Genomic DNA, 17907 nt, shown 5'->3' with positions numbered 1-17907 from the left:
CAGGCGAAATATCCTCAGACTTCAAGAAGATATAATAATTCCAATCCCAAAGAAAGCAGGTGTTGACAACAGTTTAATAAGTGACGGGTGCAAAATACTAACGCGAATTCTTTACAGACGAATGGAAAAACTAGTAGAAGCCGGCCTCGGGGAAGACCAGTTTGAATTCCGTAGAAATGTTGGAACACGTGAGGCAATACTGACCCCACGACTTATCTTAGAAGCTAGATTAAGGAAAGGCAAACCTACGTTTCTAGCATTTGTAGACTTAGAGAAAGCTTTTGACAATGTTGACTGGAATACGCTCTTTCAAATTCTGAAGGTGGCAGGGGTAAAATACAGGGAGCGAAAGGCTATTTACATTTGTACAGAAACCAGATGGCAGTTATAAGAGTCGAGTAGCATGAAAGGGAAGCAGTGGGTGGGAAGGGAGTGAGACAGGGTTGTAGTCTCTTCCCGATGTTATTCAATCTGTATATTGAGCAAGCAGTGAAGGAAACAAAAGAAAAATTCGGAGTAGGCATTAAAATCCATGGAGAAGAAATAAAAACTTTGAGGTTCGCCGATGACATTGTAATTCTGTCAAGAGACGGCAAAGGACTTGGAAGAGCAGTTAAACGGAATGGATGGTGTCTTGGAAGGAGGGTTTAAGATGAACATCAACAAAAGCAAAACGAGGATAATGGAATGTAGTCGAATTAAGTCGGGTGATGCTGAGGGAATTAGATTAGGAAATGAGACACTTAAACTAGTAAAGTATTTTGCTATTTGGGGAGCAAAATAACTGATGATGGTCGAAGTAGAGAGGATATAAAATGTAGAATAGCAATGGCAAGGAAAGCATTTCTGAAGAAGAGAAATTTGGTAACTTCGAGTATAGATTTAAGTGTCAGGAAGTCATTTCTGAAAGTATTTGTATGGAGTGTAACCATGTATGGAAGTGAAACATGGACGATAAATAGTTTGAACAAGATGAGAATAGAAGCTTTTGAAATGTCGTGCTACAGAAGAATGCTAAAGATTAGATGGGTAGATCACATAACTAATGAGGAAGTATTGAATAGAATTGGGGAGAAGAGAAGTTTGTGGCACAACTTGACTAGAAGAAGGGATCGGTTGGTAGGACATGTTGTGAGGCATCAAGAGATCACCAATTTAGTATTGGAGGGCAGCGTGGAGGGTAAAAATCGTAGAGGGAGACCAAGAGATGAATACACTAAGCAGATTCAGAAGGATGTAGGTTGCAGTAGGCACTGGGAGATGGAGGAGCTTGCACAGGATAGAGTGATGGTGTACTGAATGTTATTTGCCAGAAGTAAGATATTAATTTGGAAGAAGCGATAATAAAGGACAAAAGACATTTCGTTTAAATTTTTACCAGGGATTTTAATACCTTATGAGTATTGTGCGTAAGAGAATTAATCGAAACTGTTGGCAAATACTCACAGAGAGCGAAGGCCCCTTCGGCACTGGTGATTCCCGTTAGCACAGGCACCTGCCGGTACGAGCCCAGCTGCAGCGCCTCCAGAGGGTCCAGAGGCAAGTAGCGGTCGCTCTCCGGCAGGAACGAGTCGACGACAGGCAGCGCCAGGTCCGTCCAGTTGCCACTCTGTAAGCCAACACGAACAGGCCGTTTACCACGGAATGCGCAGGGTCGGTAAACAAAGTGGCGGTATATGCTAATATGATGACTGCCTTGTAGTGTGAGGTCGGCTTTTAGCAATGCACCTATTAATTCTGTCCCATAAATCTTTCGATAGGACAGCCGTCGTTCATCAGCGAGGTCAACATAACTTCCATCGATACGCACCATTCTCCACGACTTTCCGGAGCCAAAAACATCTACCGGGTGATCAAAAATAAATTTGAAAACTGAATAAATCACGGAATAATGTAGATAGAGAGGTACAAATTGGCACACATGCTTGGAATGACATGGGGTTTTATTAGAACCAAAAAAAAAATACAAAAGTTCAAAAAACGTCCGACAGATGTCGCTTCATCTGATCAGAATAGCAATAACTAGCATAACAAAGTAAGACAAAACAAAGATGACGTTCTTTACAGGAAATGCTCAATATGTCCACCATCATTCCTCAACAATAGCTGTAGTCGAGGAGTAATGTTGTGAACAGCACTGTAAAGCATATCTGGAGTTATGGTGAGGCATTGGCGTCGGATATTGTCTTTCAGCATCCCTAGAGATGTCGGTCGATCGCGATACACTGGCGACTTCAGGTAACCCCAAAGCCAATACTCGCACGGACTGAGGCCTCGGAATCTGGGAGGCCAAGCATGATGAAAGTGGTGGCTGAGCACACGATCATCAACAAATGACGCGCGCAAGAGATCTTTCACGCGTGTAGCAACATGGGGTGTATTTTTTTTTTTGTTCTAATAAAACTCCATGTCATTCCAAGCATATGTGCTAATTTTTACCTCTCTATCTACATTATTCAGTGGTTTATTAAGTTTTCAAATTTATACTAACTTTTTGATCACCCGGTCCTACATTCCCTATCATCTTACAACTCCTTTTAATGTGAACAGGTATCAGGAAATCAGACACTGTGGGTTGTAACTACAGCCTAGTCTGGTGTATACCTTCTGCATTGCTGTGTTGCCGGAAACGATATTGGACGCAACCCACAGACAGATGAAATGTCTCTGAGCACTATGGGACATAACATCTGAGGTCATCAGTCCCCTATAACTTAGAAAAACTTAAACCTAACTAACCTAAGGACATCACACACATCCATGCCCGAGGCAGGATTCGAACCTGCGACCGTATCGGTCGCGCGGTTCCAGACTGAAGCCCCTAGAACCGCTCGGCCACAACGGCCGGCACAGACATATGAGCTAAAACATTATGACCACTGGTCACTGCGAGACTGAAAGTTGTCTGGTGGTGTTGCGGACAAGTGGCGCGGTAAGGAAGGTATGTAAGTGGAGCAGAGACGAATAGAGAATCTTTCTAGAGACGATACAGGTCGCAAATGAGGAAATCCATTGGCATGAACGTCTTTGACAAAAGAATTTTATGGCCCAGCGCCTTGGATGTATCGTCTCGGAAACGGCGAAGGCGGTCCGTTGTTCACGAGCTACGATCGTGAGTATCTACGAAAAGTGGTTGAAGGACGGTGAAGTACAGGGTGATTATAATTAAAATTAAACTTTCAAAACGCTGACAGAATGACGTCAAATTGCAACGGAATATTATCGGAGAAGGGGGAAAAAGTATGGCAGATAAAAAAATGTGAATATTGATCAATAGATGGCGCTGTGTGTGTCAGAAACACAAATGAAAACACCTGTCATGCGCACAACCCATTGGAGTTGGTATAAACACGCCGGGTACGCAGCTTTTCCTCCTTTCGCGTCTGCGACATTTGCCATGACTGTCTCAATGCAGGATGGCACTCTGTATTACAAGAATGATGACTGTGCACACGTCGCTCTGCAAGAGTTCCGGACACTGAAGGGTTTGAAAAAAGGCGTTGGTCTGAGGACTGCCGTCGGTCTGGAGAAAATGATTCGGAAATTCGAAAAGACGTGTTCTTTTGGTGTGCAACCTGGTAGAGGAAGGAAACGATTTGATTCGACGTCTGTGGAAGTAGTAGCCACAACAGTGCAAGTAGAGACGAGTGGTGGTGTGCAAACGTGTAGTGCACGAAGAATTGCCCGAACTTAGACATATCCGTGAACACGGTGGGTAAAATCCTACGAAACAACCTTCTTTGCTATACATTCAAAATTATCCATGTACACGAGTTACTTCCTGTTGACTTGCCAGCAAGAGAGACCTTTGCTTTAGAATTTCTTGCTCGTATGGAAGTGGACAATGACTGGACGTGGAAAATTTTGTGGACAGACGAAGGTCACTTCCATCTTACAGGATATGTCAATACAGAGAATTGTCGAATATTGACAACGGAAAATCCACACGCAAATCAACCAGTACCAGTTCATCTTTAAAAGGCATCTGTGACCTGCGGGTTTACGGCATCATTCATCATAGGGTCATATTTTTTCGAAGAGACGTGCTTCCGGTCCTGTTACCTGTATTGTCACTGGTAAGTGCTATGAGTGTCTTTTGCGCAACCACGTCATTCGAGCTGGGATCATTTCTATGCAAGATGGCACACCTCCGCACACTGCAAATCCAGTTAAGCAGTTGCTGAAGCGCCGTTTCGGAAATGCTAGAATTATAAGCCGCCATTTCCCTACAGCCTGGCCATTCCGATCACCTGATCTTAATCTGCGTGACTTCTGGCTGTGGGGCTATCTAAAAGATGTTGTGTTCAGTGTTCCGACCGCAAACGTAGCTGTATTGAAGGCACGCACTGCGCAACACATTCTGAACGTGTCCACGCAAAAAAAAAAAAAAAAAAAAAAAAAAAAAAAAAAAAAAAAAAAAAAAAAAAAAAAAAAAAATCTTCGATCAGTTGCTGTTTCTCGACTTCAACTTGTTGCAGAAAACGGTGGACAGAATACTGAACATGTTTTGCGCAAGTCACACGGACATTAATAATCCGATTGCATTTTGATTAATGCTTTTTATGCGGTTTTTGGCCTCAGGACAGTTAAAGACCGCTTTTTCCCATCCGATGTGATATGACCTTGCCATGGTGGATGGGCTTATGTAACTAACAGTATCATCCCTATACACCGATGCACACTGATTAGTACAGCTTGTTTAACGTCAAACGTACAACTCAGGCATTGTTGTATGATACATTTGTCATTTGTAGTCGACCACAATTAAATTATGCTACATTTTGTAACTATCTATTTTTCTTCTGCCATACATTTCCCCCCTTCTCCGATAATATTCCGTTGCAATTTGACGTCGTTTGGACCAGTGGTGTTATTTCTACAGCGGTTTGAAAGTTTAATTAGAATCATCCTGTGGCTGAAGGACGGTGAATGCACAAGTGGGCGACAAGTTGGAGAACGTGCAAATCTCGTCACAAAACGACCATGATAGGCGGCAATCTGTGGCAGACGTGCTGACAGAGCACAGTGCTGGCGTAGGCACAAGTGCTTCGGAGCACACCGTTCAGCGCACATTGTTGAACAATGTTGAACATGTTCCCAGGTTAGTATCTGTCTGATGTCTCTCATCTTCTCATAGGCGGGATCTTCCATTGCCTGATCATAAGTGGTGTCTGCACTCATTTTTGTCCACTGATGATTCTGACAGAAATACTTAACTGGGAAGCAGCGGTACGTCATCCTTTGACAGTTTTAAAATCCATTGAGATACATCTGGCAGACCGACTCTGCAGCTGCCGGTATTTCACTGGAGACAAGACGATGACTCTTCATTCAACAGCTCGGTGGAAATCTGTAGAATACGTACACAAATGCCTTCAGGAACACATATGGAATACTTAATATGTGATTGGTCTATCATCCCAGCCAAGCGCTGTGAGATATGATGAATAATTGTTTGATTTACTCGTTTAGTTGAAAATACAAAGCAATAATGCATTTGTGTGTTTCAATGTGTGAGGTTCTCCGCTGATTGCTTTTCCTTCAAGTTTGCAGCTCAGAAGCCTATCAATATGAGCAGTGTTTGCTAATCTGGCATCCATCACTCATTAAAATTGATGATAGGTCAGGAGCGTTACAACAATGGGAAACAGAATAGCTACAAAGATAACATGATAATTAGACGTCATGTGGCAGAAGAAATGACGGCCTTCTTCTGTCAAAGTTTCATGGTTATACAAGATTAAGGAAAGATACAATTATAATTAAAGTTACTATGTTGTGAGGGTTATTGTTTATGAAACAAAGGTATCTATTAGATTCAAAAACTGACAGGGAACCGAACAATAAGACTCTGAAATAGTATGTCTGGAGCACAGTATTGAAAGTGACCTGGGATATCAAAAAGGTGGAAGACCAGTAATGCAGAAGGTAACGCAAACCACTGTATTACAGACGCAGAAGATGAAAAAGTAGAGTAGTACAATACTGCTGGCCGTGAACCCACCGAGGAAGTGGGCAGAAGCGACTCTGCTACGACAGTGTATAGAGCAATACGAAAAAGTAAAACAAGTACCTGTGTTTTCAGTGTCAGCGGTAAAGCGAGTATTTTCCGTGTCAGCAGGTACACCTATGCAGAAGTTCCACATACAAGTCGATGTTCATCCGTTTCAGTCACTGAGGGCAAAGCGGAGAATGTTAATGTCATATAGCCAGAGTTGCTTCGTCTGTTTCTCATTGACAACGGGATACTGTGTCACACGGGCCTCCGAGGGGAGGAGGACAAGGTGCATGGAACCATGGGCCATACAAACTCAGGATTCCTGCTCTCCACCATGTTCTGGGTGTAACCTCTCATCATTAGGCGATAAACGTCAAGTCCCACAGGAGTCCTGGTATGAGACAGGTCTGCATTGGATGAAAAAGTTCTTAAGTATCGAGAGGGAAGTAGAAATACGTTCTATTGTAAATGGAAGCTCTCTGGAAGGAGGAGCAAGTTCATCAACCTCCTCATCAAGCTCCTGACAAACCGGTCTGATAGTGAGCCCTCAACTTAACTCTCGTGCTTACATATAGGACACCCACTGCAGCAGACATTGACCATACCAACTCCTCCTTCCCAAGGGGGAAGATTGAGTGTGTCATAATAGACTTTGAAGATAAGACCTGCACTCACGAAGTAGCTAAAATCTGCCACCAAACTGCTCGCCATCGCTTTCAGCATTGGTAATATGTGTGCCAAACCTGGACGCCGGATGAGTGTTGACAAAATTAACCCATTCTACCACGTCCAAAGTTTGGAGCAGATTATTACGGACGCTTGTGTAGTCACTTCAAGGAGGCGTTTGTAGGTAGCTGGCCGTTCTCCGCATGTCATGTGTGAAGATAATCCCCAAACATCTGAGCTTGTCCATTGACTGCAACAGAGCCACAGTTCCATCTGGAAGACACCCACCAATGTTCAAAGCATCAGACTTTGTGAGATTAACACGACTGCCTGCAGCGACAAATAAAATTCCAACATGTTTAGATGCCAACACACCTTGTCAAGTTCATATCGTGATATATTCCAGCGCCACATGCACCTCATCCCTACATTGAGCCAAATCCAGCTGCACAATCTGTATAATAGTGGCAGCTCAAGAGCAGACATTTCACAAAATAATAAAGGACCCTGCAGAGCGTCCATCGATCAGCACCTGAGAAGAGGCACTCCGAAGAACTCGCATGGTGATACGTTCAACGTCACAGGGAAAAGCCATTCTTCGCATCACTTCCGCAAGACAGCCATGGCTCACCCTATCTAAGGCATGGTCGAAGTCCACCAGCACCAAGGCGCCTCGAAAGCGGCAGGTCGCTGCCATGGCAGTAACGTCATGATAGTTACTGAGCGCCTTTTGTACATTATTGACTCCACCAAGACGCGTTTGATTCAGAGATAAAACTTGAAGCAGGATGCACTTGAGATGGGCTGTGAGGAGCCAGGTGTACATCTTAAATTCACAATTAAACATAGTCAGTGACTGGTAATGGTCAACCCCTGTTCCCCAGCCGACTTGGGGACCAGAAGGAGTGGAACTTGAGGGGACATCTGTTCTTGGTACACAGCAATCCAACGAGAGACCATAAACTAATGGAATGTGCAATACAACTACAGCAGGAAACCATCTGGACCCAGGAACATGGTGGGGGCTCCCTTATGGAGAGCGTCATCGAAATCATCAGTCGTAACTGCAGCCATAAGGATCTCCACAGCAGCCCCATTAAGAACATCAGGGAAAGATAGAAGAACTTCATCCATAGCTGTGTCATCCTGGTCTACTCCCATATAGAACTGTTGATAGTGGTCCACAAAGGCGCTCACATCTTTCTGGGACGACAGGTGTCGACCATCCAGTGTAACAGTGGCGTTCACCAGTCATCTCTGGCACCGCTGGTTCTTTCCAACAATGTGGCGCATTGACGATGCTTCCCCAAAGACCCAATCTTGACATCTTGACGCCCTCTTAAGACGGCGACGTGTAAGCGAGATAATTTGCGCCTTTACTTCTGCATGTGAAACTGTAGATCAAGAGACAGTGTTTAACCAGAGTGCTCCCAGAGCAGCGAGAAATAAAATTCCAACATGTTTAGATGCCAACACACCTTGTCAAGTTCATATCGTACCATCGTGTGACGCAAAGCAGGTGTAGTACAATCAAGCCACCACCGAAGTGTTAAAGGGTACTTCAGAAGCGTCTTCCGGTGGAGGTTGATGCATTCTCTATTAACTAGATGTGCGACATTCAACTTTCACGTGGCTCAACCGAGCCACACCCTCTGCCGTTGGAGAGAGAAAGTTCATTTTCATATGTGATATGGTCAGAGAAAGCCATCCTAGTCCATAACTCAGCATCAATTGGCCCGCAGCTCGTGGTCTTGCGGTAGCGTTCTCGCTTCCTGCGCACGGGGTCCCGGGTTCGATTCCAGGCGGGGTCAGGGATTTGCTCTGCCTCGTGATGACTCGGTGTTGTATGTCTTTCATCATCATGGATTCACAAGTCGCCGAAGTGGCGTCAGCTCAAATGGACTTGCAGTTTCGGCGGCCGAACACCCCGCATAGGGTCTCCCGGCCTACAATGCCGTACGATCATTTCATTTTTTCAGCATCAATTGTCACAACCATGAGACCTTGGGAAACATAGACACGATCAAAGCGACTCGCTGAATGGCTCGTAACATACGTACAACCACTTCAATCACCATGCACTCGTTCCCATATGTGAGCGAGATTCACATCATGCACCAGCAATTGTAATTCATGGCATGTAGTATATTGGGGAAACTGGTCCTTGTGGGACAAATTACATGGTCGAAATTTCTACCAAGATTGAAATAACCGTAGCAGTCGCAAACAAAGAGGCTACCTCTTTCAAATAAAACCGCGACTATTCTCGTCGATTTTCCGAGCAAGTGGGTGTATAAACACTGTTGATCCAGACACCATGGAAGGTCACCATGAGACCGTATTTTCAATCACAAGGTACGTAAAAACCAGTATCCTATTTGAATCCATAGACATATCACGACACTGCACTGAACAGATATTTTGAATGCTGTTTTTGGACAGTTGAATTTAATGAAACAAAACTTCTAGTTGATGTCGTTTATAGGTCCCGTAACTCTGACTTCAGAGCATTTCTGCTCAAGTTAGAGAGGGTTCTTGATTCACTTTGCAGGAAGTACCAGAAGTTAGTTATATGTGGTGACTTCAATATAAATTTTGTATACGATGGTGCAAGGAAAAGGATGTTGGCAGATCTTCTAAATTCATATGATCTGATGCAGACTGTGTTTTTTCCAACTAGGGTGCAGGGGGACAGTAACATAGCCATAGACAATATTTTTATTCATTCTTCATTACTAGATGGGCATTGTGTTATTAAAAGGAAGAACGGTCTTTCAGACCATGATGCACAAATTTTGACACTAAAAGGCTTTTGTACTCAAACAAATGTCACATATAATTACAAACTATGTAGGAAAGTTAATCCAACAGCAACAGAGAGGCAGGATGTTTATAGTGCAGATAACATATATGATAAATATAATGCTTTCTTTAACACATTTCTCATAATCTTTGAGAGTCGCTTTTCATTAGAACGTTATAAACGGGGTACTAACACTAATAGACAGTCTGGGTGGCTGCCTAGTGGGATAAGGATATCATGTAGAACAACGTGGGAATTATACCAAAATGTTAGAAATAGTCACAATCACGCTACAGTAGCCCATTACAAACAGTATTGTAAGGTTCTTAAAATGTTATTAGGAAGGCAAAGAATACGTGGTATACAAACAGAATAGCTAATTCATAGGATAAAATTAAAATCATATGGTCAGTTGGGAAGGCAGTGTCTGGTCAACAGCACAAGGTCGACGATATAAAGTCAGTTCGGAGTAAAAATATTTCTGTTACTGATAAATCAGATATATGTACAGTATTTAACGATCATTTTCAGAAAAATTTAGTTTCTACAGAGAATCGTATGCCTTTCTTGGCAAATGCCTTTCTGAGATTGATGTCTGAAATACTCTTCTGTGATACAGACAAGGGGCAGATTGAGTCAATAATTAAATCACTGAAGACTAAGGAGTCTCATGGATATGATGGAGTGCCTAGCAGAAAATTAAAGTACTGTGCTGCAGATGTTAGCCCTGTATTTAGCCATATTTGTAATTTTTCCTTTAGGAATGGTCAGTTTCTTGAACTAATAAAGTACTCAGTAGTAAAGCCGCTTTATAAAAAGGGAGAAAGGGATAATGTAGACAATTTTAGACCTAGTTCTATCCCATCAGTATTTTCTAACGTTACTGAAAACGCTGTGTATGTAAGAATGATTGATGATTTTACTTCACATAATTTGCTATCAAATGTACAGTTCGGCTTTAGAAATAGCTCAACAACTGAAAATGGTATATTTTCTTTTCCCTGTCAGGTACTGGATGGGTTAAATAAAAGATTTCGAGCGCTAGGCATATGTTTTGATTTAACTAAGGCGTTTGATTGTACTGATCACAAAATATTGCTCCAGAAGTTGGACCATTGCAGAATACCGGGAGTAGCTCATAATTGATTCACCTCTTACTTTAGCAACAGACAGCAAAAGGTTATTATTCACAATGTTGAGAATGGCTATGATTTGGGGTCTGAATGGGGTACCGTCAAGTGGGAGGAGGGGGGGGGGGGGTGATGCCCCGGGAATCATTGTTGGGGCCACTCCTGTTCTTTATTTATATAAGTAATATGCCCTTTAGTATTACAAGTAACTCTAAAATATTTCTGTTTCCTGATGACACTATCTTGATAGTAACGGATGTTGTATGCAACATTGGCTCGGGTTCAAATAGTGCAGTTCATGACATAAGTTCATGGCTTGTAGAAAATAAACTAATGCTAAATCACAGTAAGGGTCAGTTTTTACAGTTTCTAACACACAATTCAACAAAACCTGACGTATTAATGTCACAGAAAGGGCTGATGATTAGTAAAATTGGACAGTTCAAATTTCTAGGTGTTCAGATAGATAGTGAACTGTCGTGGAAAGCCCACGTTCAGGATCTTATTCAAAGACTTAATGCTGCCATTTTTACTGTTCGAACGGTATCTGAAGTGAGTGATCATTCGACACGAAAATTAGTCTACTTTGCTTATTTTAAATCGCTTATGTCGTATCTTATTATATTTTGGGGTAACTCTTCCCGTTCTAAAAGGATATTTTTGGCTCAGAAACAGGCGGTTCGGGCAATAACTGGTGTAAGTTTACGAACCTCTTGTCGACCCCTGTTCAAGAGTCTGGGTATTTTGACACTGGCCTCTCAATATATAGGGTGTTACAGAAAGGTACGGCCAAACTTTCAGGAAACATTCCTCACACTCAAAGAAAGAAAATATGTTATGTGGACATGTGTCCGGAAACGCTTACTTACCATGTTAGAGCTCATTTTATTACTTCTCTTCAAATCACATTAATCATGGAATGGAAACACACAGCAACAGAACGTACCAGCGTGACTTCAAACACTTTGTTACAGGAAATGTTCAAAATGTCCTCCGATAGCGAGGATACATGCATCCACGCTCCGTCGCATGGAATCCCTGATGCGCTGATGCAGCCCTGGAGAACGGCGTATTGTATCACAGCCGTCCACAATACGAGCACGAAGAGTCTCTACATTTGGTACCGGGGTTGCGTAGACAAGAGCTTTCAAATGCTCCCATAAATGAAAATCAAGAGGGTTGAGGTCAGGAGAGCGTGGAGGCCATGGAATTGGTCCGCCTCTACCAATCCATCGGTCACCGAATCTGTTGTTGAGAAGCGTACGAACACTTCGACTGAAATGTGCAGGAGCTCCATCGTGCATGAACCACATGTTGTGTCGTATTTGTAAAGGCACATGTTCTAGCAGCACAGGTAGAGTATCCCGTATGAAATCATGGCGGTGAATCGAGGAAGTACAGTACATACTGACGAAACTAAAATGAGCTCTAACATGGAAATTAAGCGTTTCCGGACACATGTCCACATAACATCTTTTCTTTATTTGTGTGTGAGGAATGTTTCCTGAAAGTTTGGCCGTACCTTTTTGCAACACCCTGTATATATTCCTTACTGTCATTTCTTGTTAATAATATTACCTTATTTCCAAAAATAAGCAGCTTTCACTCAGTTAATACTTGACAGAAATCAAACCTGCATTTGGATGGGATTTCCTTAACTCTTATGCAGAAAGGTGTGCAGTATACTGCTGCACGCATTTTCAATAAGCTACCACTCGAATCAAAAAATCTTAGCAGTAATCCACGTGCTTTCAAATCGAAACTGAAGAGTTTCCTAATGGGTCACTCCTTCTACTCGGTCGAGGAGTTCCTTGAAAAATTAAGCTGGTTCTTGTTGTATTGTTCATTGCGTTTACTTAAACTTATGGATTGACTTTTTTCGGGTTCATAAACATTTTATTTTTATCTGTTATTACTTTTATATCGTAATTTCATGTACTGACACGTTCCATGACCTTGGAGATTTGCTCCTCAATTTGGTCTTACGGAACTCAACGTGTAAATAAAAATTAAAAAAATTCCCACAGGGGTATCACTGTCCCACTACTGCATTCAGCACACGGCGTAACATAGAGAGTGTGTCCATAAAAAGTCAGAAACTTGTCTAGGTGAACTTCTTGCGGGAGAACAGTATTGATGTCCGACGCCCACACCATTTGGTGGAGCAAGTGAAGCTTAACCTGCATCATGCATCATCCCAATTCTGTTGACATTTATAGAACCAATCCAATAACCCTGTGGTGGCACCGTACTCACAGGGATGTTGTCTGTAGCAAAAAACACCAGAAGGGCCCGTAAATGCCTTTCAAGCAGACAGTACGACTCCATACATATACGTCTCTCTAGACGTTGCTGTTGCAGCAACCGCATCTATACTTATGCACCAAAGGAAATGGTACAGGCGTGCGTATTCAAATACAGAGATATATAAACACGCAGAATACGGCCCTGCGGTCGGCAACTCCTATATAAGACAAGTGTCTCGCGCAGTTGTTAGATCGGTTACTGCTGCTACAATGGCAGGTTATCAAGATTTAAGTGACTTTGAACGTGGTGTTTGTGAGTTAACGAGCATTGCGCTCTCATTTAAATATATGGATGAAAGAGTCAGCCTACAGGAATTGTGAAACGAACCCTGTCGTCGAGGACCGTGTGCCATAGAGGGCGTACATTCATCACGAGACGGGGATATTCGCAGACGTCTATTGTCTATTGAGGCCTAAGCGCTGTAGTGTGCGAGTGAGACATACGAGAACCTACGTCATAGGGAAACCCAGTAGAAGCCGTTGTGGCAAAGGAGACGTAGCAGTGTTAAATATGGCGGACCTAAGATTGGCCATAAAGGAAAACATTTATGAAAACTACACTCCTGGAAATTGAAATAAGAACACCGTGAATTCATTGTCCCAGGAAGGGGAAACTTTATTGACACATTCCTGGGGTCAGATACATCACATGATCACACTGACAGAACCACAGGCACATAGACACAGGCAGCAGAGCATGCGCAATGTCGGCACTAGTACAGTGTATATCCACCTTTCGCAGCAATGCAGGCTGCTATTCTCCCATGGAGACGATCGTAGAGATGCTGGATGTAGTCCTGTGGAACGGCTTGCCATGCCATTTCCACCTGGCGCCTCAGTTGGACCAGCGTTCGTGCTGGACGTGCAGACCGCGTGAGACGACGCTTCATCCAGTCCCAAACATGCTCAATGGGGGACAGATCCGCAGGTCTTGCTGGCCAGGGTAGTTGACTTACACCTTCTAGAGCACGTTGGGTGGCACGGGATACATGCGGACGTGCATTGTCCTGTTGGAACAGCAAGTTCCCTTGCCGGTCTAGGAATGGTAGAACGATGGGTTCGATGACGGTTTGGATGTACCGTGCACTATTCAGTGTCCCCTCGACGATCACCAGTGGTGTACGGCCAGTGTAGGAGATCGCTCCCCACACCATGATGCCGGGTGTTGGCCCTGTGTGCCTCGGTCGTATGCAGTCCTGATTGTGGCGCTCACCTGCACGGCGCCAAACACGCATACGACCATCATTGGCACCAAGGCAGAAGCGACTCTCATCGCTGAAGACGACACGTCTCCATTCGTCCCTCCATTCACGCCTGTCGCGACACCACTGGAGGCGGGCTGCACGATGTTGGGGCGTGAGCGGAAGACGGCCTAACGGCGTGCGGGACCGTAGCCCAGCTTCATGGAGACGGTTGCGAATGGTCCTCGCCGATACCCCAGGAGCAACAGTGTCCCTAATTTGCTGGGAAGTGGCAGTGCCGTCCCCTACGGCACTGCGTAGGATCCTACGGTCTTGGCGTGCATCCGTGCGTCGCTGCGGTCCGGTCCCAGGTCGACGGGCACGTGCACCTTCCGCCGACCACTGGCGACAACATCGATGTACTGTGGAGACCTCACGCCCCACGTGTTGAGCAATTCGGCGGTACGTCCACCCGGCCTCCCGCATGCCCACTATACGCCCTCGCTCAAAGTCCGTCAACTGCACATACGGTTCACGTCCACGCTGTCGCAGCATGCTACCAGTGTTAAAGACTGCGATGGAGCTCCGTATGCCACGGCAAACTGGCTGACACTGACGGCGGCGGTGCACAAATGCTGCGCAGCTAGCGCCATTCGACGGCCAACACCGCGGTTCCTGGTGTGTCCGCTGTGCCGTGCGTGTGATCATTGCTTGTACAGCCCTCTCGCAGTGTCCGGAGCAAGTATGGTGGGTCTGACACACCAGTGTCAATGTGTTCTTTTTTCCATTTCCAGGAGTGTATTTGATTCTGTAGTAATGCAGGGAATAAAGCCACAGTAATTTTCATCTGCCACCCTCCATAAATTTCCATCGTGATCCCAATAAAACTTGAATATTGATCATATCTATAATAGTTTAGGATTCACTGTTAAAATGAGATTAACAAGTTTTGTAACAACGACCTGAATGCTAAAATCTGAACGTTCTGGTCGATCTTAACGATCGACATTTCATATAGAAGCGCATCATTAAAATGACAAACGTTGTAAATATCTACTCTGTAACTTTATTTGTTTAAAATCTGTAGTAAATTTAAATAATCAGTATTTACAGTTAAGCATCAGACCACCATTTCCTCAACGCAAAACACATTGAACGATGACAGCATGACACCTTATTGAATCATTAGGTAATAGAATATTTGTTTTAAAGTTTAGTGCATAATAGTTACTTTTGTTCTTTATTTATTTATCAGAAGGCACATTGGTGCAAGGCTTCTGGCCGTGGCATTCAAAGCTAAGAAGGACATTGTATTGGTTTTATGTGAAAGAATTTAACTTTTATTATGTAATTGATATTATTGTTTCTTTATTTAGAAAGTGGAAGTTGTCAAGCTTTGATTATTTAAATATGTTAAAATGTAAAGTAATCTAGAATAAACTGTTGGTAATCAGATGGACGGCTTCAGGAAACGGATCTGCCCTAGTCAGTTGAAAGAGGATAATCGGCGCGCGGGAAACGCCGCCGGGGACGGGCAGAGGGAAGTGCGGGTGCAGACGCGAAAGCGGACAGTTCTAGGCTCTACACCAAAGTGAACAGTTCGGATGCAGACGCGAAAGCGGACGTCCGGTATTTAGGTAGCTAGGAAGTGAAACGACTTAGAAAATTTCGCGTTGTGTGGTATCGCAGGAGTTAATCTCTGAGCGGTGAGCAGCCGCGCGCCTGATGTGAACTCCAACATTTCGCGTAGTTAATGAGGTGGAGTACTGGACTTGTAATTCGAGATGAGATTCTGAATGATCGAACTGTGTCAAATGGATATGCGATCGAGTGTAATAGTAATTCTAAATACGACCACTTTCGCTATTAGTTCGCTTTCTGAGTAAACATTATTCTAAACAAATCGCAACTGTGTGGCCTACATCATTTATGGGCCGTTAATTTAGCTATCGATATTATTATTACTGTAGTTATATATTATATTGACATTAAATGTTTCATACAATTTCACAAACTTGCCGTCAGCCAGACAATTTAACCAAAGGGTTGCAAATGTCTAATTTAGGGTGTGTAATACGACACGTGCGGTTCAACCTCTAGACGAGTTTGAGCCAAGACATTTCGACGAAGAGCAACCGCATGTGTGCCCGAACATCTATGGGATGTTAGCTCGCGTGTTGTAGTCGGTCCGCAAGCGTTGGGACTCAGCATCTCCGAGGTAGGGATGAAGTGGGGATTTTCCCGTACGACCGTTTCACGAGTGTCCGTGAATATCAGGAATTCGGTAAAACATCAAATCCTCGACGTCGCTGCGGCCGGAAAAAGATCCTGCAAGAACAGGACCAACGACGCCGGAAGAGAATCGTTCAACGTGACAGAAGTGCAACCCTTTCGCAAATGGCTGCAGATTTCAATGCTGGGCTATCAACAAGTGTCAGTGCGCGAACCATTCAACGAAAGATCATCGATATGGGATTTCGGAGCCGAAGGCCCACTCTTGTGGCCTTGATGACTGCACGACACAAAGCTTTACAGCTCAGCTGGGCCCGTCAAGACCGGCATTGGACTGTTAATGACCGGAAACATGTTGCCTGGTCGGACGAGTCTCGTTTCAAATTGTATCGAGCGGATGGACGTGTACGGGTATGGAGACAAGCTCATGAGTCCAAGGAGCCTGTATGTCAGCAGGAAACGACTCAGACAGGTGACACGTACGTAAGCATCCTGTCAGTTCACCTGAATCCATTCGTGTCCATTGTGCATTCCGACGGACTTGGGAAATTCCAGCAGGACAATACGACACACCACATGTCCAAAATTGCTACGTAGTGGCTTCAGGAACACTCCTCTGACTTTAAACACTTCCGCTGGCCACCAAACTCCCCAGGCATGAATGTTATTAAGCGTATTTGGGATGTCTTGCAACGTGCTCTTTAGAAGAGATCTCCAACCCCTTCTTACTCTTACGGCTTTATGGACAGGATTCACGGAGTCAATTGCCTCCAGCACTACTTCAGACATGAGTCGAGTCCATGCCAGGTCGTGTTGCGGCACTTCTGCGTGCTTGCGGGAGTTTCTTTGGCTCTTCAGTGTACATCAACATTTGTTGGTCCATTTTCAACATCATTGGACTACACAGTAATGCGTTGGCCCAGAGTGTCCAGCAGAGCCTCTGTAGTGCCAGTGGGCGACAGCGTGTCACTGGAGGACGAATGGTGACATTCTGATTGCTGTACGTCAATGGGAGGCACGTTACTCGAAGATTGCAAAGATTGTTCTGTATCTGACAGGAGACATGCGTAATGTTCTGCCTTAGCATCATCCAATGGGAGGAGGTTTTGGCAGAGAGAATCAGTATTGTACATTGGCTGTGGCAGAGAGGCGTCTGATGGAGTAAGCCAATGTTTCTTACGTCTCTTTGGCGACGATTGTTTATGCATGTGTACCCCATTATCAGAGATCACTGGCGGGTCCTAATGGGCAGGCACTAAGGAAGCAGTAGGCACGTTCATAGATTCGACATCCATCCCTATCGCCGGAACCTCCCCATCACCCATCAGCACAGGTGGAGCATGAGAGTGCACAGGTATAGATGACGTTCCCTCCAGCACAGACGGTGGGATGGAGTCATTGTGGAGAACTTCCACATATATCAGCAATCATCGGTATAGTCGAAACCAGTGCATCTACTTGTAGCAATTGCGTGATCCACCGCTGCATGCATTCCTCGTGAACATGTCCGGCTTGCCCACAGCCTGAGCACATCTTCGGTTATCTATCATAGTGGCACCCGCCAGTATATTAATAGAAAGGCATGCGTTTG

The 17907-nt window shown here is 44.2% G+C and overlaps 1 protein-coding gene across 1 annotated transcript in view; it reads right to left on the bottom strand.

Moving 5' to 3' along the window:
• LOC124623368 (carboxylesterase 4A-like) overlaps positions 1–17907 on the bottom strand; it is a 363176-nt gene that overhangs the window by 101129 nt on the left and 244140 nt on the right. The window contains exon 8 of the mRNA XM_047149031.1: positions 1447–1609. Coding sequence (XP_047004987.1) covers positions 1447–1609 — 163 coding nt within the window. The remainder of the gene's footprint in view (positions 1–1446; positions 1610–17907) is intronic.

Source organism: Schistocerca americana, chromosome 1, assembly GCF_021461395.2.
Source record: "Schistocerca americana isolate TAMUIC-IGC-003095 chromosome 1, iqSchAmer2.1, whole genome shotgun sequence".
Lineage (NCBI taxonomy): Eukaryota > Metazoa > Arthropoda > Insecta > Orthoptera > Acrididae > Schistocerca > Schistocerca americana.
Note: the sequence above shows the minus strand (reverse complement) of the source record. Positions and strands in the feature narration are given on the sequence as shown.